The sequence below is a fragment of the Eschscholzia californica genome, unplaced genomic scaffold (assembly GCF_041429995.1).
Source record: "Eschscholzia californica isolate CP2 unplaced genomic scaffold, dmEscCali1.0.p SCAF_5, whole genome shotgun sequence".
Taxonomy (NCBI): Eukaryota; Viridiplantae; Streptophyta; class Magnoliopsida; order Ranunculales; family Papaveraceae; genus Eschscholzia; species Eschscholzia californica.
The window spans coordinates 1,317,688-1,335,724 of NW_028238472.1; the positions used below are offsets into that span (position 1 = coordinate 1,317,688).

General features: G+C 36.5%; 6 protein-coding genes across 7 annotated transcripts; 4 read left to right on the forward strand and 2 right to left on the reverse strand.

Annotated features, from left to right (window-relative positions):
• On the reverse strand, window positions 1-1,817 carry LOC147536021 (uncharacterized). Its single transcript, XM_086643766.1, has one exon. It carries the CDS (start codon window positions 1,021-1,023, stop codon window positions 115-117), a length of 909 nt encoding a protein of 302 aa, XP_086499892.1. The 5' UTR covers window positions 1,024-1,817; the 3' UTR covers window positions 1-114.
• Window positions 1,818-2,577: 760 nt separating this feature from the next.
• On the forward strand, window positions 2,578-5,429 carry LOC147536022 (adenine phosphoribosyltransferase-like protein, putative (DUF2358)). Its single transcript, XM_086641139.1, has 8 exons — window positions 2,578-2,863; window positions 2,939-3,090; window positions 3,234-3,349; window positions 4,002-4,067; window positions 4,156-4,238; window positions 4,714-4,760; window positions 4,873-4,951; window positions 5,049-5,429. The coding sequence occupies exons 1-8, from the start codon at window positions 2,816-2,818 to the stop codon at window positions 5,136-5,138; spliced, it is 681 nt and encodes a 226-aa protein (XP_086497265.1). The 5' UTR covers window positions 2,578-2,815; the 3' UTR covers window positions 5,139-5,429.
• A 165-nt stretch (window positions 5,430-5,594) lies between these two features.
• Window positions 5,595-8,150, forward strand: LOC147536023 (small ribosomal subunit protein eS24z-like). The gene is made up of 6 exons (XM_086641140.1): window positions 5,595-6,168; window positions 6,331-6,409; window positions 6,523-6,564; window positions 6,646-6,816; window positions 7,671-7,757; window positions 7,870-8,150. Exons 2-6 carry the CDS (start codon window positions 6,335-6,337, stop codon window positions 7,909-7,911), a joined length of 417 nt encoding a protein of 138 aa, XP_086497266.1. The 5' UTR covers window positions 5,595-6,168; window positions 6,331-6,334; the 3' UTR covers window positions 7,912-8,150.
• A 904-nt stretch (window positions 8,151-9,054) lies between these two features.
• LOC147536024 (uncharacterized) lies at window positions 9,055-9,729 on the forward strand. The gene has a single exon (XM_086640165.1). It carries the CDS (start codon window positions 9,055-9,057, stop codon window positions 9,727-9,729), a length of 675 nt encoding a protein of 224 aa, XP_086496291.1.
• On the forward strand, window positions 9,664-13,495 carry LOC147536025 (imidazoleglycerol-phosphate dehydratase 1, chloroplastic-like). The gene is made up of 9 exons (XM_086640766.1): window positions 9,664-10,129; window positions 10,316-10,440; window positions 11,252-11,356; window positions 11,516-11,608; window positions 12,177-12,251; window positions 12,330-12,392; window positions 12,601-12,710; window positions 13,023-13,087; window positions 13,168-13,495. The coding sequence occupies exons 1-8, from the start codon at window positions 9,925-9,927 to the stop codon at window positions 13,048-13,050; spliced, it is 804 nt and encodes a 267-aa protein (XP_086496892.1). The 5' UTR covers window positions 9,664-9,924; the 3' UTR covers window positions 13,051-13,087; window positions 13,168-13,495.
• Window positions 13,496-13,618: 123 nt separating this feature from the next.
• On the reverse strand, window positions 13,619-15,794 carry LPA19 (photosystem II 11 kDa protein-like protein). Of its 2 annotated transcripts, XM_086640768.1 has the most exons (4): window positions 15,655-15,792; window positions 14,904-15,017; window positions 14,078-14,496; window positions 13,619-13,840 (listed from the first exon to the last, which is right to left on the reverse strand). In XM_086640768.1, exons 2-4 carry the CDS (start codon window positions 14,986-14,988, stop codon window positions 13,703-13,705), a joined length of 642 nt encoding a protein of 213 aa, XP_086496894.1. In that variant the 5' UTR covers window positions 14,989-15,017; window positions 15,655-15,792; the 3' UTR covers window positions 13,619-13,702. The 2 variants fall into 2 exon arrangements, with proteins under 2 accessions (XP_086496894.1, XP_086496893.1); XM_086640767.1 differs by lacking the exon at window positions 14,904-15,017 and having other exon boundaries at window positions 14,078-14,501; window positions 15,655-15,794.
• Between the last annotated feature and the right edge of the window lie 2,243 nt (window positions 15,795-18,037).

An 18,037-nucleotide genomic window follows, 5' to 3' on the forward strand; every position in this document is an offset into this window, starting at 1 on the left:
TGGAAAGAACCAACTTTAAATTCATCATTTTATAATGTAATTCAAGCTAACCTTAAACAAATATAATAATTCACTTGAAGTAAGTGTTAGCTCGAAAAAGAAAGATTTACATCACTACTCATTCTTCCAAGCATACAAAATGAGTGAGAAACCAAGACCTTGTACTTGAGAGTCATGGAGTATATGTGAGGAAGAAGATCGAGGCAATGAACTCGACCCCAATGAGGTTCGGCTAGAACTCCATAACTTTTCTGCCGATAAACACGTTTGAAACATGAAAACTGCATTTCCCGGACTAGTACCAAAAAGCCAATTATGAACATCGTAAAAAACCTCAACCGGGAAGTCATCAACCGTGATTGTTTGGTTGCCACGAAATTTCCATTCGAGTCGCTTAACTTGCATTACCATCTTACTATCAATTCGAATCACAAGGCATGGATCACTTAATCCAATTGTATCCAACTCAATAACAATATCATGAAATTGCCCATTATCATAGAATTGAGTTTTAGTACTAAAAACTTTCTTTCCAAAAATATTCTCTCTTTTAGCAACAAAAATTGCATTAGAATGAATCGAAGTCGTGTTCGTCTTCTTAAATGCTTCCTTTCTCATGTCCCCAAGTAAGAGAATCATCTCTTTATGAAAAACAATGGCTAAGAAGAAACCCTCTAATGGTTGAGGCCCATGTCCAAACTTAGCTAAAGAAAGATCCCAATAAATGTCAATTTTACTAGAATCTATCTCTAAACATTTAGACCCTTTTTTCTTGGAAAATAAAGATGGTTTGATGGCAATTTTACAGAGGCATTGATGAGTTGAATCATCAATTCCTATACTAAACCCTTGACCCATTAAATTCTTGCTCCATGAAATAGTAATCAAGCAAGATTTCCCTCTGATTTTACTCTTGTAAACACATGTGACCAAATTTTGTGCAGTTTTACTAGAACTAGATGAAGAATCTGCAATTTGAACTCCATTTTCACTAAAACAGGAAGGGAAATTCAAATCCCTCATTTTGATGCCCTAGGATTCCAAAATACCCTTCTAGGGTATTAAGTAGTTCCTCTTCAACCCAAACTGAACAGACTTGATAATTGAAATAAAAAATAGAGTGAATGTGAAAATGGGTAAGAAATAGAACAATTAATTACTTACCCATGTCTGGAAATGCTTCAAAAACTCATCTTCTAGGGTTGATTTAATGTGGGTTTTTAGGGTTTCTCTGGATGTTTGAAGACTTGAAGTCAAGAACCCATTATCAAATTCTTCAAGATCTGCAACTTGGAGGTCTTGGGGTTCTTCAAATTGATGATTTTCTCTCTCTAAAGTCTAAAGTACTCCAAATGTGAAGAATGTTGGTAGTAGTAGAATAAAGGAAGGATTTTTGTAAGAAGAGAAGACAAACAAGAGAGTGGATTCATTGACTGTCATTCTGAATTTCTTTTGGAAATCTTCCCTAAAAACAACAACCTAGAAAAGAAACATTACAAAAATAAGAAATACTACCCATGATAAAAAATGTCTAATAGTGAAGAAAAATGGAAAGTGTTTTGGTGGTATTATTGGCTGGAAAGAGAGAAAATGGAGGTTGGGTTTGAATTCTCTATATGAGAGAAAACAACAATTTTTTGTATGGCTGGAAAGACTGGTTTTACACCACATATGATAGACAGAACACAAAAGAGAGTAGAAAGCATCTCTCTCTCTTATTTTTTGGATAGAAGATAGGGGAGCTTTATCTATACCCTGACAAAACCACATGAAATGGATCTAAGAAAGAATATAAAAAAAATGGGAAGAAAATTGAACAGTCTGTCCCTTGAATGATGAAACTTGAAGAATATGATGTACTGGTGATATTCAACAAAATAAAAATAAAAAAAGGCCTATGAGAGTTGTGAGTAGAATTTCAACAGATAAAAAGATGGATTGAGAAAAAATTGTAATACCGAAAAAGGAAAATAATACGGATCGTTTTTTTACTAGTCATACTCGCCACAATGCTCATTTACCACTTAAATCGGAGTTTTACTCTCATATATTCATATTTTAAATACATATAAGCCTCGCCAACACAATTTATGACTATTACCATCACCACTAGGTTTCTCTCTCTCTCCTCATCTGCATCGTTTTATCTCCATCATAATCTATTTCTGATTATTTTAAATACATATAAGCCATCGTTTTATCTCCACACAATTTTAAAGCAAGATTTACCCTAAGGGGGATAGTTTCCTCAAAGATTCGAAGGTCTAATGGGAGTAGTTTTCTTTGTTCTTCGGTTAGGGAAGAAAGAAGAGGAAAAATGCTAACAAACGAAGATACTCAGGTTCAGTTTTATTGTGTGAGAATATAGAGATATCTAGAAGTTCCAGATATACTCATATACACGGGTAAGTGAGGAAAAGAAACATCCTCACACTAGAAATAACTTTGAAGGGCATTCGACCGAATACTCCCTAACCAGGAGTATTTTGTCAAAATTCTCATTTCACTTCAAACACCCGAGTCAACTCAGTATCAACTTAATCAGTTAAAAAGAAAAATATTAGAGAACAAAAAAACAGACAGACTCTAGGCAGATATCATATAGTGTTTGTTGTAATTGTGTTTCTGTGAATCAGAATCACCAGAAAGACGAATCACGACAAGTCATCAATAATTTTTGTCCGCCGTCAGCCCGTTTTTCTTGTTCCCTAGCATTACCCCTGTTAGGACTTGTTTGGTCCAAAGTTAGTTAACCTTATCCCAATAGAAAACTGGAAAACTGAATAACCTTGAAGAAATTTCTGAGCAGAAAAAAATGGCGGGAATCTGCTGTCTTCATATTCACTCAACTTCCTCTCCTAGAGTGAGAAATACTTATCTTCCCTCCTCTAGAACTTTCCTTTTTAGGGTTTTCACTCATCACTTTTGTTTCTATCAGAAAAACTATGGGTTCAAATGCTGGGCAAGTACAGAAGAAGAGGGTAAGAGAGAAACCCCACAATTGTTGAAGATAGCAGTCAGTGGAGTTACAGAAATTTTGAGGATTTTCTCTTCAGGAAACCCTAATCATGGGAAATTTCTAGAACAAGGGTTTGTTCTTATTTCTCTTATTAACTGCTCTTTACTGATAAATTGATTCATGTTTTCTTATGGGTATAAACTAAAAACAATAATTTTTGCAGTTTGGATTGAAATTTGAAGTTAATTCTAGTTTAACATGATAATTTTTGCAGATTAGATACTAATAAGTGTATAAATGTTTATGAAGATGAATCTTGGGTTTGTGATAATATAGAAGATATTGTGTTGATTCTTCAGTCAGACTATGAGAATGCTTATTTTCTTACAGGTATAATTGTTTTCTTTTGTTCTTCATTTTCCCAATTTTTGGTATGTGATACTTTTGTGGTGTGTTTGGATGTTGGATGGGAGAGAGAGAGAGAGAGAGAGAGAGAGAGAGAGAGAGAGAGAGAGAGAGAGAGAGAGAGATTTAATCTTAATCGATGGTAATAACACTATTCCTCGTCGCCTAGGCATTAGAACTTGCAAAGTAGATAAGTCTGGGGCAACCTTTCCATGTGAGCCGGTTTTCAAAGATAGTTACGCCAACTTGTTTCGAACATGGTATCAAAAATGTAAGAATAGTCTCACATGGGAGAAAGGTGATCTAGTAACCAAAATATAATGTCTAGGTCCTCTCCACTCATTGCCAATTGGGTTTTTACTTGGCTGACCACAAACTTAACATGGTATCAGAGCTAAGCCTGCACGTAATAGGTTTAAGAGCCATATGTGCTCCACGAGTCCACGTAACCCAATAAGAAAAAAAAAAAATCTTAGGCTAAAAAGAAAACGCCACACGTGAGGGGGCGTGTGAGAATAGTCCCACGTGGGAGAAAGGTGATCTAGTAACCAAAAATATAAGATTCACCTTTTCATGCACCACCACAAGAAACCTTTATCTTATAACCAGCTGACATAATGTATATCAACTGCATTAGGGGATTTCACTTCGACAATTTATGCTGAAGATTGCATCTTTGAAGATCCAACAATTAAGTTTCGTGGTAAGAAATATGTTCATTTTCTCCCCTAATCTTGTAATACAGAAATAGAGTTATCACCAAATAACATCTACATTATGAGACTTTTCAGGTAGAGATTTGTATGCACGAAACTTGAAGTTGCTCGTACCTTTCTTTGATTGCCCATCTCTTATATTAGAACAGATTGAGAAGGTAACCTAATTATCTTCAGAATATGATTTTGTCTTAGCCACCTCAAATAATTCTCTAGTCATACTAAATCTTGTAATGAACAAGAGAGTATTACATGATTCAATATATTTACTAGAAAGCTTACTATTCGAAAGAAGCAAAAGTCATGTCTGAAATCTAATTAGAGGTCTGAATTGGCTCAAGTCATATTTCAGACTGTTTCTTTTTATTTGACTTGTGATATCTTAGTCGTCTGAATCGATAACTCGGGTTGATTTGTGGTCCATTTGATGAAGACGAGTTAGATTGAGACAACGAAAAAAAACATCAGGTTGGGTGGTAACATCTTGCTTGCTCTCTCTATTGTGACCCTTTGTTCTTGAAAACTCATGTACAGTGTTGTATTGTTTTCAATTTGCAATCTGCAATTTCTCATTTTGCTCCTAATCTGTCGTTCTTAGTACTCATACTGTCATACGTGTTCATTTCCATTCAGGGAAGGAACACCAAAGAAAATTTCGTGCTGGCTAAATGGAAACTGAGGTACTTGAGCTTTAACGATTCTTCTTACCTTCATTTGATACTGGGTTTGCTTAAGATTTCGATTTCGATATCCATACTTTACTAATATGTTCTTGGTTATTCCTCTTTGAAGAACCTACCTGAAACTTCCATGGAGACCCCTCATTTCCATTGAAGGAAGCACAGTTTATGATTTGGATGATAAATACAAGGTCTCAAACAACACTCAATATCAAAATCTTGTTATCTCTTAAATTCTTTCTCGTGTTTTTCGGATTTTACGTTTGTTAACTTATATCTCTTCGACAGATTGTTAGGCATTCAGAGAGTTGGAATGTTTCTGCTCTTGAAGCAGTTGGTCAAATATTTACTCCTAGATTCGGAACTAAGCGGGACTAAACAAAGCATATTGTATGGCACAGGCCGTCTCCACACTCATAGGCTAGATATCGACCCGGTGAAAAACGTCGTAATGGATATACGACGATGGAGACTCGGGGAACCTGCCATAGAGAAAATTCAGTATACTTCTTTTACTGTATAGAAATCATTAAATTGAATCCTTATACTATGAATTTTAAGTGAATAGCCCAAACTGTATAGGAATGGTGTATGCATGTTTCAAGTATTCTTGCTATCACTCTGCTCTCACGGATTCTTATGAATTTGAATAGTTATGTGTTTTTCTTATTGTTGATTTTGTTTTGAGCCTGCTTCTTGTTATAGATTTAGTTGTTGATACTTGAATTTGTCGAACACTAGATGAATAGTCATTCGATGAATAATCATTTGAATATTTACTGGGTTCTAATATCGACTGATACGAAAAAAGTTTAGTGTACTCTTATAGCAATATCAAAAAAGAAAATAAGCACAGCTAGAGGAGAGGGAAATCTATTATTGTTTTTGTTCAAGAAAATAAGCGCTTCATCTCTTTGAGCGGTAGGTCTTATCACGTCTTACCCTTTCTATCGAACCCACCCGAAAAAAGTAGATGAAGTTGGAGGAAAGTAGTGCTAGTGGGCGTGGCCCGAAGCTTTTTAGATGGACAAGATGCTTGGAAAATCTAGGTCGACTAAGTTAGTCCTCGGGCTGAAGATTTTCGGGCTATACACCAATGTTTAGCGAAAAATGTTAGAACCTATACTACCACATGAAAACTTATTTATTCCTTCACAATAATATTTTTTATTATGGGTTCCCAAATACCATTTTATGTAAATTAACCCAGCTTGGGCTTTAACAACAAAACAACTTGACCCATTGGGTTCAAGCCCAAATTTGAGTTTTAATGGGCTTTTATTTACTCAACCAGGGCCAACTCGCCTTATATAACGAAATTAAACCCTAGGGTTTCATTCGCCATGCTCAAGCTCACCCTCAACGAAGAAGAGAGAAGAAGACAGAAGGTGGTTTAGGAGCGAATCAAGTAAGTCTCATTTGATTTGATCTGTAATTAGGGTTTAAGTTTCCATAATATTCAAAACTAGGGGTTTCTAAGCTCTTTTCAATTGAATTACTTGTTTCTAGTCAATAGGGAGTGAAAAGATTTTTCTAGGGTTTTCTAATCATATTTTCTTGATGTATTCAGAATCATGGCAGACACGAAAGCTGTAACAATCAGAACAAGGAAGTTCATGACTAACAGGCTTCTCTCTAGGAAGCAATTTGTGAGTATTGTCTTCTTCTCCCATTCATTTCTCTTCATTTGAATACGTTCAAGCACAATGAGAAACCCTAGACCTAACTCTTTTATTTGCTTTATGTTGTAACTCAACTCCAGGTTATTGATGTTCTTCATCCAGGAAGACCTAATGTCTCAAAGGTATAACATTTTTATTGATTTTCTTCATAATTCTGTATTACAGAGTATAACCCTAGACCTAATGTTCACCTAATTGTGTAGGCTGAGTTGAAGGAGAAATTGGGGAAGATGTATGAAGTCAAGGACCCAAACTCTATCTTTGTATTCAAGTTTCGAACTCACTTTGGAGGTGGAAAGTCTACTGGATTTGGGTTGATCTATGATTCGGTTGATAACGCAAAGAAGTACGAGCCCAAATATAGGCTTATCAGGGTAAATATTAGTCTTTTGCATCTAGTGTTAATTTTTCTTTAATGGTTAGTGTCACTTGTGAAGTTCCCAAACAGTAAATGATCGTATCATTTATGTCCTACCTAGGATGAGAACGATACAGAACTTCAATGCAATTTGAAGTGTTTATACCTTTAAAGTTGTGTTGGAAATTTATTGAACAAAAACAACCGGGTCTACAAAATGAGGGTAAGTCTAGATAGAGTTGTATCCTTGTATATGTAGTTCGAAACTAGGAAGTGTTAACCCATTCGGCGCGTACTAAATTCATAAGCTCTAAATTAGATCTTTCGGATGCCTTTAAACATGCTTTTGAGTTTTCCCCTTTAATGTGTATTTGTCGAATTGATATATAATGTATCACAATAGAGTAAAATCTTCAAATTCAGACTATTCTCTTATGGTTAGTACTATTGGCCAAGCAATATTTGCTATGATCAAAATAGACTTTCTCAAGGATTTCTTAATACCTTCACTGCCATAGTGCTATTCGAGAGTGACTTTGTTCTTGTAGTCCGAGTGTTCTCATGTTTTTGTACTGCATTCATGTTCCGAGCAACCATGAATCTATAGTGGGTGGCTCATAGGCAGAGTACATGGATAGCCATATGTATATGAAGCTGTTTGCTTTTAAAATAAGTGGTTTTTGACTATTGCAATTAAGATTTCACTGCACAAATTACGGTTTCTATGTGGTGTGAATTTGAACCTTGGTTTTGTACTTGAGTTATTTGGCCCGTCTTTAGTATGCGTAAGTTTCACTTGCCTTATTGTTGATCTAAGTTCTGATATGATACCATCTCTCATGATATATTCCTACAACTTCGTTTCTGCAGAATGGACTAGACACCAAGGTTGAGAAGTCTAGGAAGCAAATGAAGGAAAGAAAGAACAGAGCCAAGAAGATTCGTGGAGTAAAGAAGGTGAGAATATTATACGACCACTCTTTCTTGAACTCTTTAACTTCAGCTAATCTCGTCTCTTTCATCTTCGTTTATACTCTATTGACGACAATTATCCTTGTTGTATGCACAGACCAAGGCCGGGGATGCTGCCAAGGCAGGAAAGAAGAAATAAGTCCTGAAGGATTTCGAGTTCAAATCACAACCAAATGCAACTGAGGGCTTCCTTATTGTTACAACCATTTTCATTTTTCCATTAGTACTTTTAATGAACTTCCATCATTTTGTATCGCTTGATTTTATCGAACTTCATTCTGTGTGGGTAGGTTAGTATTTGACAGTTAGCGTTTTTAACTATATAGATTAAACTTAAGTCTTCCATAATCTTAAAGTAAAGTCATTGAATATGAAAAAGTATGTCATCTCTTTCCTGAAAATATGACTTTCCCATATGTTCGGCGGTACTATATTAATCAGCAATAGTAGGGCATATGCTCATGAGTCCTGAGTTGCCTTAATGCTCTTTGATTCGAGATAGGGTACATCTTGTAGCTGTTGAAGACATGTTCCCTGTTTGTAACTACAGCATATGTAAGACTTCTAAATAATTGTCTGTATATGCCAGCTTCTCACATGAGAATGTAGTCTGCAAGTGTAGAAGGAAAGTCGACCTCTTTTTTACATTGGTACTACTGGGTAGTTTTCTCGTTCAACTCCTTGGCAACTTTCTTTCTCATGGCAGATGCAACATGAAAATAGTCCAACAAATGTTGGTACATCTCTTTAGCAACTTGCTTTCTCATGTTCTCTAGTGTATTGAGTATCTTAAAAATAGTACTTGTAAAATTTACATAATTATTTTTCTTTGCGGATTTTATTCTTTGCTACGGTTCGGTGGGTATTTTTTCTCTAACTAGGATTTCTTTAATCAAAAGGAAGTCAAGGCAGAAAAATAGAAGAAATCTTTAAATTAGGTAGTGTTTGTTCTTTTTTAGGTCATATTTGGAACTTTGTTCTTTTTTAGGTCATATTTGAGAGTGTTGTTTTTGTTTCACTCAGATTTGAAAACTTATTCGATTTCGGTTGATTTTGAGTCTATTAATTGAGAGATATTCAGAAAGCCAAATAATACGGACCTATAAAAAAAAATACTAGAATTTAGTGGCTGATGTTCTATCCCACTACTACTATCTGTGTCCCAGCTGAAGTCTGGGTTTAAAGAGAAAAATGTTTTATGTTCTCTCTCTAAATAAATCCTGTCTGGGCACATACTCATTCAGCTGGGTCCAGAGATAATGACGCAACGTATAAATATTTTATGTGGTTTCTATGGAAAGCAAGGAACAAGAAAGTCTTTGAAGGGGTCGAAGTGAGTTCTGCAAGAATCATTGAGGAATCTTTAACTATGATACATGAATTCGACACCTATGGTACTCCTCAGGGTTATGAAAGTAATGAACAACAAACCCAACAGCATAGTGGTTTTTGGGAACCCCCTACTGAAGGTGTAGCAAAGATTAATGTGGACGGAGCTTGGTCAAATTCAAGAGGCGGGGCAGCAGCAGTGATTAGAAACCATGAGGGACAGTTTATTGCCGCTGCAACCAACATCTTTCCAGCAAATAGTCCAATTGAAGCTGAAGCTAAATCGATGCTTTTGGGCATTGAACTAGCGAGACGTTTGAACGCAAGAAAGTGTATCTTCGAGGGAGACGCACAAAATGTTATCAAGGCTTGCACCTCACCAATTGAAGAATCACCATGGAGAATTAGAAGTATCGTCGCAAAAATTTTTGACAGTCTACACAATTTCGAAGAATTCAGATTCAAATTTACGCAAAGAGAAACCAATTTTGTGGCTCATAATCTCGTTACATATGCAGTGGATAATCGAGTTATAAACACTTGGATAGGCCAAGTACCACCTACATGTATCAGTGAATCTATCTTGTTTGATAGTCTTCACATTACTTCTTTGATTCTTAATGAATGATAGGCTGAAGCCTCTTTTCATCAAAAAAAAAAAAAACGTATAAATATTTTCCACTCTCTAAATCATGTCTGGACATGTTCTCTAGTAGAGATTCAGCCTGGCACTAGCGCGGCAAGTGGAGATTTTCCAAATAGAGTATATGAATGCTCGGTGGTTAGTGTCACGGTGGGGTGAAAAGCAAAGACTTTGGTAGTAATGGAGCTCTTCCTCCCAAATTCTTCTCTCACTACCAAATCCCAAATTACACTCAATTCTAGGGTTAGGGTTTCTTCTCAATTTCGCCTTCAGTTATTCCACTCACATCCTCGGAAATATCTCCGCTTATCAACTCAGAAAGCTACAACTTCTGTTACCTCTCAAGCTGGAGAAAATGTTTCTTCTTTCACTGCTTCACCCACTGGTAAAATTCACTTCTTGATTTTCTCATCTCCATATTTGATTTCTAGGGTTTCTGGGTAGTTTGTCTTACCAATCAAATTTCTTTGATTTGATAAATTAAGAAAAAACAAGTATTCATTAATTCACAGAATCTAAATGGGGTTTTTTCTTTTTTGTTAGAAATGATAGTAATTGATGTTGTTATCAGGTGGTCGTATTGGAGAAGTCAAAAGGGTAACTAAAGAAACAAATGTTCAAGTGAAATTGAATTTGGATGGTACTGGAATAACTGATAGTAGTACTGGTATTCCCTTCCTTGATCATATGCTTGATGTGAGTATATTATCCTCTCTACAAATTTGATTATTGTGTTCATGTTATTTTCAGCTAGCTCTTCATTCATTCCATCTATAAAAGCGTTGGCAGTTATCGATATTGTTCTGACACCCAGCCCTACGATAACAGGAGGTTTTATTTCCAATGAAGGCTCCACGAGCCCACCCGGAAGGCCTCGAGACTTACTTTGCTTGTCACACTCGAACACCTATATCACAAGCTTAACGCTTTCACAAGCGATGTCGGACTAATCACAATCCCCCACCCTTGGGGACTGAAGCCCATCGGGTATTTGTTTCTGTACCTAGGGAAGGCTCGACGTGTCCATCCAAAATGCCTAAATTTATGTTTGTATTAACCAGTACTACTATCAACGAGTCCATCCAAGGCTCAACGAGCCCATCGGATTTAGTTTTCGTTAACTCGGAGTCGACAAAATCGTGAGTAAGAACACCTAACTGCTAGGATTCTGTTATATTAACCAGAGTTGAGCACAATCTAATTCGTGGTGAAATTGGGACTATGTTGTTTCCAATAATTGATAATGATAAAATGTGTTTATGTCAACTAAAGATGAACAAAAATCGAATATGCAGTGAAGTAGGGTGTATGTTGTTTTTTACAGTTAAGAATGATTATAATGACTAAATGTGTTAATGTCAACCACAGATAAACAAAACCGAACTCGTGGTGAATTAGGGTTTTTGCTGTTTCTTTTAGTTGGGAAGGATTGTAACGATGAAATGTGTTTATGTTGTTCTCAATAGTTAGATTAATTATAATGATAAAATGTGGTTTACGTATGCAGCAACTTGCCTCTCATGGGTTATTAGATGTTCATGTGAGAGCTTCTGGTGATATTCATATTGATGACCACCACACAAATGAAGATGTTGCACTTGCTATTGGAACGGTGATTACTTATTACCTCTCATAATCCATCTCTTCTTGTTCTTCTACTTATTGATAATTGTTTTGTGTTTCGTTACAATCTTTCCATTTCGTCTTTTCTTTTGCCTGTGATTTGTCAAATTTCTGACAAGTCACATATTTTCTTTTCTCGATCTCGCAGAGCTTACTACAAGCACTTGGGGATAGGAAGGGAATTAATCGTTTTGGAGATTTTACGGCTCCTCTAGATGAAGCTTTAGTACACGTCTCACTGGTATGACACAGTTTCCATTCATAACATAAGTAGCTTTTTCGGCTGACTATAACACGGAAGTTTTCTACACTTCACCTCCCGGCTACCTGTGTATTATTCTTTCTTGCCCCATTAAGAACTGACCTACAAGACCTCTTCCAACGGGCGTCTGAAAGTAGAGTAGAGTAAAAGACGGCCCCCTTCAACCTCTACCAACGGGCCTCTAAAAGTTAAGTAAAAGACGAACCCGCCTTCCAACGGGCCTCTCTTGGTAGTCGAGTGACTTTGTTCCTTGTTAGATCCTGAAACAAAGAAGTTGGGATCTGTTGCCATGTTTTATTAGTCTTATCTGAAACTACTTCCTATGACCTTCAAGTGCCTAATTTTCTAGTAGAAGGTAAAGGTTGCCCAACTTGCTTTAATTTACGTCAGCGAAGCTAGTCCTAGATTAACCCATACTTGATTCCCGGGATGATCCCGGCGTGGATTTAAATATTTTCGAGATTGAACGCCTCTCCAGGAATGGTGAGGTTGCCTTCGGAAGTCAAGTAGTCATTGTGGAAGTACTGATTAGCACTTTATTTACCAGGATTTATCAGGCAGACCTTATTTGGGCTATGATTTACGCATCCCCACCGAAAGAGTTGGGAATTATGATACACAGGTAGCTTCTCCACTTCGTGTTTTCGTCCTTGGTTAAATGCTGTAATCTATATCTGATATCAATTTTTTGTCCCCTTAGTTGGTGGAACACTTTTTTCAGTCTCTTGTGAATACCTCTGGAATGACGCTTCATATTCGGCAGGTAAAAGCTTTGAGTCTCAATTTTCAGAGTTCACATAGTAAAACATGACAGTTATTTTGATATAAACTGAGCTCTAAGCTGTATCTGGGGGTCTTAGGTGCCATTTTTCTCTTCTTTTGGGTTCTCTGTAAACCCTAATCCCAAAACCCTAAACTGAAAAATCCTAAACCTTAAAATAACGGAAGATTAAAACTTGTGGGTTATGTAGCTTGCTGGAAGCAATTCTCACCATATAATAGAGGCAACATTTAAGGCTTTTGCAAGAGCTCTTCGACAAGCTCTTGAGTGTGATCCACGACGTCAAGGCAAGGTGCCAAGGTATGTCAGTTACTTGTCATTTTTCAAGTCTCACTCAAGTTGCATAACTTCTACGAACAAATTTGGCGGAATTCTTTGAGTATCAAACCCCATCTTGTTCAAAATCAGTATTCAGAGACAAGTACGATTGTACGTGAACTTTTAAGTGCTAGTCATGAGTCATCTCGCTTCTGCTATTATTACTAGTGCAAAAGTTCTGAATTGTTTTGGACTGAAGCGTTCTCCTAGAGAATCAAATTTTCATGTTTACTTTAAGAGTGACATATTAGGATAATATGCTTCTGAGAATCACTTGTTATTTGGTGTTCGCAGCTCTAAAGGGGTTCTCTCTCGCTCCTAAAATCGTGAAACCGTTGCATGATGGGACATTTTTTTCGGTAACGTGCTATTCTTCTCCTTCAGTGTGTTCAAGCGAGCGGGATCAACTAATTTTAACTCTCCTCTGTCTCTCTTGCAGGAGCTGGAATCTGACCTCTGAAGATTTCAACACCCACCCGAAGCGAAAAAATTATTCAGCAGTGATATTTTTGGTCTGCAAAAAGAGTGTTTCGAACCAGGAAGTCCTCACGGAGAATTCGAAGTAGTGCTATCTGATTTACCCTTTAATTATACAATAAGAGTACTGCATATCTTGCTTGGTAAAGGAAACCTGCATATTTGTTTTTACCTAACAATTTATAGTCGGATATGAACAATTTGTACCAAGAATTCGTAGTCTAGGTTTTCAGTGCCTTAATTTGCTTGTCTCTCTCATTGTCTTAATCCAAATTACTAGGATTCTGTTATGGTGTGTCTTTATTCGTCTGTCTAAAGTTCCTAAATGGTAGGATGAGACTCTATAACCAGTTTATCCGGGATATATCGGCTTATCACTGAGGAAACCAGGAAAGTTATCTAACAGGTAGAAGGAAATCAAAGAAGGTAAAATTTCATTTTCTTAATGAAGAATGAAGATAACATAGTCTGAGTATATCTTCGAAGACGAAATTCTACTACAAAGCTGCATCCGCAGTGTTTAAATCATCCAAAATATTGGTTTTCACCTCCTCGGAGAGCATTGCCGAAGGCCCGGCCTTTGAGTAGAAGCCTGCCAGCGATCTAATCGCTTTTTCCAATGCAATATACGATTCCTGCAAATAGCCAACCACCGGTTTAAAATAATATTGTTAAACCACGGAATAAACCACGGAATAAACAACTACTTGTAGTGCACCGTGCCCAGGCTGATATCTTAGAAGACTCACAGATGAGACTGAACTCGAATCAGTCAAACCTATATACATTCACATTGTTGAGTGTTCTAACCGTATCGGAAACTAAACAACTTAAGAATATCAACAAGAAATGGTGGGTTCGGTCGGCCTTACCTCGGCGACTACCAATTTTTGGCCTCTCCAACTGTTCAAGTACTCGCGAATTGATTCCTTTGCTGCATCTGCAGTTCTTCTAAATTTAGCATTATTTTTCACATCTTCGTCTAATGATTCTCGCAAAGTCTTCACGACCTCTCTTGCAGATTTCAAATAGGCCTTCGGCAATACTTTTCCGGACTTTGTTTCCTCATTAGGATCAAACAAAGATTTCACAGAGTCGATAATCGTAGTATCCCCCTTGTCATCTAAATCTTTTGTGTTCTTCTCTTCTGCTCTAACCGGTAACGGTGCTAAGATGGAATCAGTGGACGAAACAAGAAGTAATGATGCTCCACCACATAACATAACACGCCTCCTACTTAACAAAGCTTCTTCTCTAGACAATGTTAAAGCATGCTTTGGTTGTTGTCTATCTGCTCTGTTGCAACAAAGAGAGATTATTAGAAGAAAATCAAAACAAAATACATGTAGAGAAATGTGGAGGGGTACAATCACAACTCTCCATGACTCCACCACCGTCACCACCACCACCCACTATCCACTGCCTCCACACACCACGATGAAGAGACGAGATTATATAGATGTGAAAGAAAAATGAGAAGATTCAATTAAATAATAGGTCTAACAGGTCCATATTGTTTTTTTTCTCTGTCGAGCCTCGACTTTCAAGTTTCACGTAGAACTAGTTTTACAAGAATGCCACGCCCATGATAAGTGTCTGCATGTACATATCGGAGATAAAGAGGTATACGCGAAAAACGCAAATATACATCTACGGGAGATGTCGATTGTGATTACTTCAAAATTAATGGCTACTTACACTTGGATAAGGGTTCGGCTATTTTCTCATGAGAGTTAGAAACGGGGCGAAATCTAATTTTCATTGTTAAGCAACAAGAATTCATCCTCCCACAACGGTTTAGCTGCCCACTTACTGAAGAAAAAAAGCATCGATGAAATAATCAACATGAAAATAAATTTGATGAATTCAGACAAAAATACAACTACATTTCTAACGATATCATTCTCTTTCTTCTTTCGTTTCTCTATGAGCCTTAATGGCCATTCTAAACTATCTGCTAAAGATATCATTCCGTTTGTAGCGAAAGTGCGAAACCAAAATGCCATGTTCTCATAACATCACATAAACATCTATGTCTATCAACTTGAGAACCCTGACCAGGGTTCGAATCTTAACGTTTCGAAAAAAAAGGCAATTCTAGTCCAATTAAATTACCACAACAATCTAGTTTTTTTTCAATATGAGGGTTAGTCCATTACCCATTCTCAATTCCAAATTAGGGTTTTATTTTTTGCAGTTGGTTGTGAGTTATACCTAAATTTGCACCAAACTACCTGAGTTATAACATAAGAATCAAAATCTATAGAAGCTCAAAAACTGAGTCCACAGTAAGCATGTTCATATACTATAATGAATGTGTTCCTGAATTATGAAACAACTGTGATCATAAAATCAGTAATAATTGAACACAAAAATCTTCAAATTATGAGTTTGAAAACCTAATCAAAACTCAAACTTAATCAAGGAAGTGGGTGAATTGATAACTTACTTGGAAATTTCCTTTCTATTAGATTGCCTCAGCAGCTCCTGAAGAACTTGAACTTTTGTGTGGTTTAGAAATTTGAAGGATTTGGGTGGACTTAGGATAATGGATATTTCTGTCATACTATTTCCACCCCAACCTAATAATCTTAGGGGGGGGGGGGGGGGGGGGGGGGGTAGTGGAGCAAGACTTTCGCGGACTCTTGAGAGTCCGCGAAAGTCTGAGGCATTCAAATTCAGACATTTGAGAGTCCACGAAAGTCTGAGGCATTCAAATCCAGACATTTGAGAGTCCACGAAAGTCTGAGGCATTCAAATCCAGACATTTGAGAGTCTATGAAAGTCCGAGGCATTCGATTGTAGACAAAATATGTCCCAGACTTTGGTGGACTTCATAGTTTGATGAATTTGTGAAGGATTTGGGACAAATTTGGAAGCCAAAATGTCTTTCAAAAAACAAGAGACATTTGAAGTCCATCATGTGATAAAAAAACAATAATAATATTAAAATAATAAATGTCTACCAAATGTCCATCAATGTCCACAAATATTCACAGATGTCTACGAAAGTCGAAAAATATATTTTTGAAATGTTAGTATAAACATATTATTTCATGTGATTAAACAATAATAATAATATTAAAATAGTAAATGTCTACCAAATGTCCATCAATGTCCACAATATTTACAGATGTCTACGAAAGTCGAAAAATATATTTTTGAAATCTTAGTATAAATATATTATTTTATGTAATTAAAAAATAATAATAATATTAAAATAATAAATATCTACCAAATGTCCATCAATGTCCACAAATATTCACAGATGTTTACGAAAGTCGAAAAATATATTTTTGAAATGTTAGTATTAATATATTATTTCATGTGATTAAATAATAATAATAATATTAAAATAATAAATGTCTACCAAATGTCCATCAATGTCCACAAATATTCACAGATGTCTACAAAAGTCGAAAAATATATTTTTGATTAGCACAAATATAATATGCATTACACATTTTGTCAATGGACTCAAGATCTTAAAATGTCCCCAGGACATTTTGTCTATGGATCAAATGTCTTGAAATGTCTATAAAGACATTTTGCCTACAAACTCTCAATGTCTTGAAAATGTCTATGAACACATGTTGTCTATAATAACTCATCCGAAATGTCTTGAAATGTCTACGGGACATTTTGTCTATGAAAGTCTGTGAAAGTCCCGCTCCACTACCCCCCTTAGAAGGTTCATTTTGAGTCTTATAGTCGGTGGTGATATGTATGGCTTTGAGTTTATTTGAATCTTATTTTGAGTTTATTTGAGTCCGACGATATGAAATCATATGAGTCGTACCATGTCTTCTATAACGACAGAGATGATACAAAGATGCTAAGTTGTCAGCAAAATAGGCCGACCAACGACTGAAAGTTGATGTAGTCAGCTCCCATTAGACTGGTTGTTTCTCACTCGACGCATCCTGTCTAATGGGAGCGGATCAGGTCGACTTTTAGCCTGTGGTCAACTTATCTTTTCAGATTGTTTAGCATTTTTCAAAAAATAGTGTTGTGGCTTGTGCTCTATTTTTCTTCTTGTGGTCAATCAATTTTTTCAGACCGTTTAACGTTTCCCGAGGAGCGACAAAAGACACTAGAAGAAATTGCTATTAGCGACAGGTTCCTGTAAGCACCCAGTCCGCCCCTAACCCATTTGTTTCTTCTCCATCTTCATCGTGTCTTCTTCTTTTCCTTCGCATCGCCATCTTCACGGTACCATGAAGTAACCTTGTTTTCCAACCCATCGTCATCAATCTACAATGAGGAGTTAGAGAAAGAAAGAGAGTGAAACCACCATAGAAAGAACCTTGATCTATGATGAGGAGTTAAAGAGAAAGAGAACCTTAGTTCTAAACCCTTGACCTAAAACTATCAAAACCACCATTAAAAAACCTCTAGGTTTGGTCTCGGACTGGTCAGTCTAACTGGCCTATGCTTTCAGACTGGTCCGAGTCTGAAGGTTTACTTAGGGTTTCGGGTCAGTCGATTTGAGACCTTTATATCCGCGTGCCAACAAATGTTTTGGGTCGATAAAAACTGACTAAGATCAGTCTCCTCCCCTAAATGCTAACAACAATTCTTTTGCGCCATTTTAGCCTCTCCCTTTTGGAGAAGATAATGTTAGTTGTTGGTGTACCATTTTATCCACTTGATTGGAGGGCAATAGACAGGTACGGTGGAATCTTTGTGTAAACAATAACAACAAAATGGTAATAGGCCCCTACTTCATTTGTCACCTTCCTTTGTCTCAACACTAAATAAACACTGTTTACAAAACCATCACTAGTTATAGTCCAAAATAGATGAATTTATGTAGGTATACTTTATAGTGT

What these genes read in the sequence shown, in the direction of transcription:
- LOC147536021 (XM_086643766.1), bottom strand. Translation starts at nt 1,023, where the DNA reads ATGAGGGATTTGAATTTCCCTTCCTGTTTTAGTGAAAATGGAGTTCAA.
- LOC147536022 (XM_086641139.1), top strand. Translation starts at nt 2,816, where the DNA reads ATGGCGGGAATCTGCTGTCTTCATATTCACTCAACTTCCTCTCCTAGA. An exon ending in TCCAACAATTAAGTTTCGTG is followed by an intron (nt 4,068 to 4,155) that starts GTAAGAAATATG and finishes GAGACTTTTCAG; the next exon opens with GTAGAGATTTGTATGCACGA. An exon ending in ATTTGGATGATAAATACAAG is followed by an intron (nt 4,952 to 5,048) that starts GTCTCAAACAAC and finishes TCTCTTCGACAG; the next exon opens with ATTGTTAGGCATTCAGAGAG.
- LOC147536023 (XM_086641140.1), top strand. Translation starts at nt 6,335, where the DNA reads ATGGCAGACACGAAAGCTGTAACAATCAGAACAAGGAAGTTCATGACT. An exon ending in GAAGACCTAATGTCTCAAAG is followed by an intron (nt 6,565 to 6,645) that starts GTATAACATTTT and finishes CTAATTGTGTAG; the next exon opens with GCTGAGTTGAAGGAGAAATT. An exon ending in AGATTCGTGGAGTAAAGAAG is followed by an intron (nt 7,758 to 7,869) that starts GTGAGAATATTA and finishes TTGTATGCACAG; the next exon opens with ACCAAGGCCGGGGATGCTGC.
- LOC147536024 (XM_086640165.1), top strand. Translation starts at nt 9,055, where the DNA reads ATGTGGTTTCTATGGAAAGCAAGGAACAAGAAAGTCTTTGAAGGGGTC.
- LOC147536025 (XM_086640766.1), top strand. Translation starts at nt 9,925, where the DNA reads ATGGAGCTCTTCCTCCCAAATTCTTCTCTCACTACCAAATCCCAAATT. An exon ending in TCCTTGATCATATGCTTGAT is followed by an intron (nt 10,441 to 11,251) that starts GTGAGTATATTA and finishes TTACGTATGCAG; the next exon opens with CAACTTGCCTCTCATGGGTT. An exon ending in CTTTAGTACACGTCTCACTG is followed by an intron (nt 11,609 to 12,176) that starts GTATGACACAGT and finishes TTTATTTACCAG; the next exon opens with GATTTATCAGGCAGACCTTA.
- LPA19 (XM_086640767.1), bottom strand. Translation starts at nt 15,770, where the DNA reads ATGACAGAAATATCCATTATCCTAAGTCCACCCAAATCCTTCAAATTT. An exon ending in AATAGAAAGGAAATTTCCAA is followed by an intron (nt 14,502 to 15,654) that starts GTAAGTTATCAA and finishes TTGTTGCAACAG; the next exon opens with AGCAGATAGACAACAACCAA. An exon ending in AAAAATTGGTAGTCGCCGAG is followed by an intron (nt 13,841 to 14,077) that starts GTAAGGCCGACC and finishes GGCTATTTGCAG; the next exon opens with GAATCGTATATTGCATTGGA.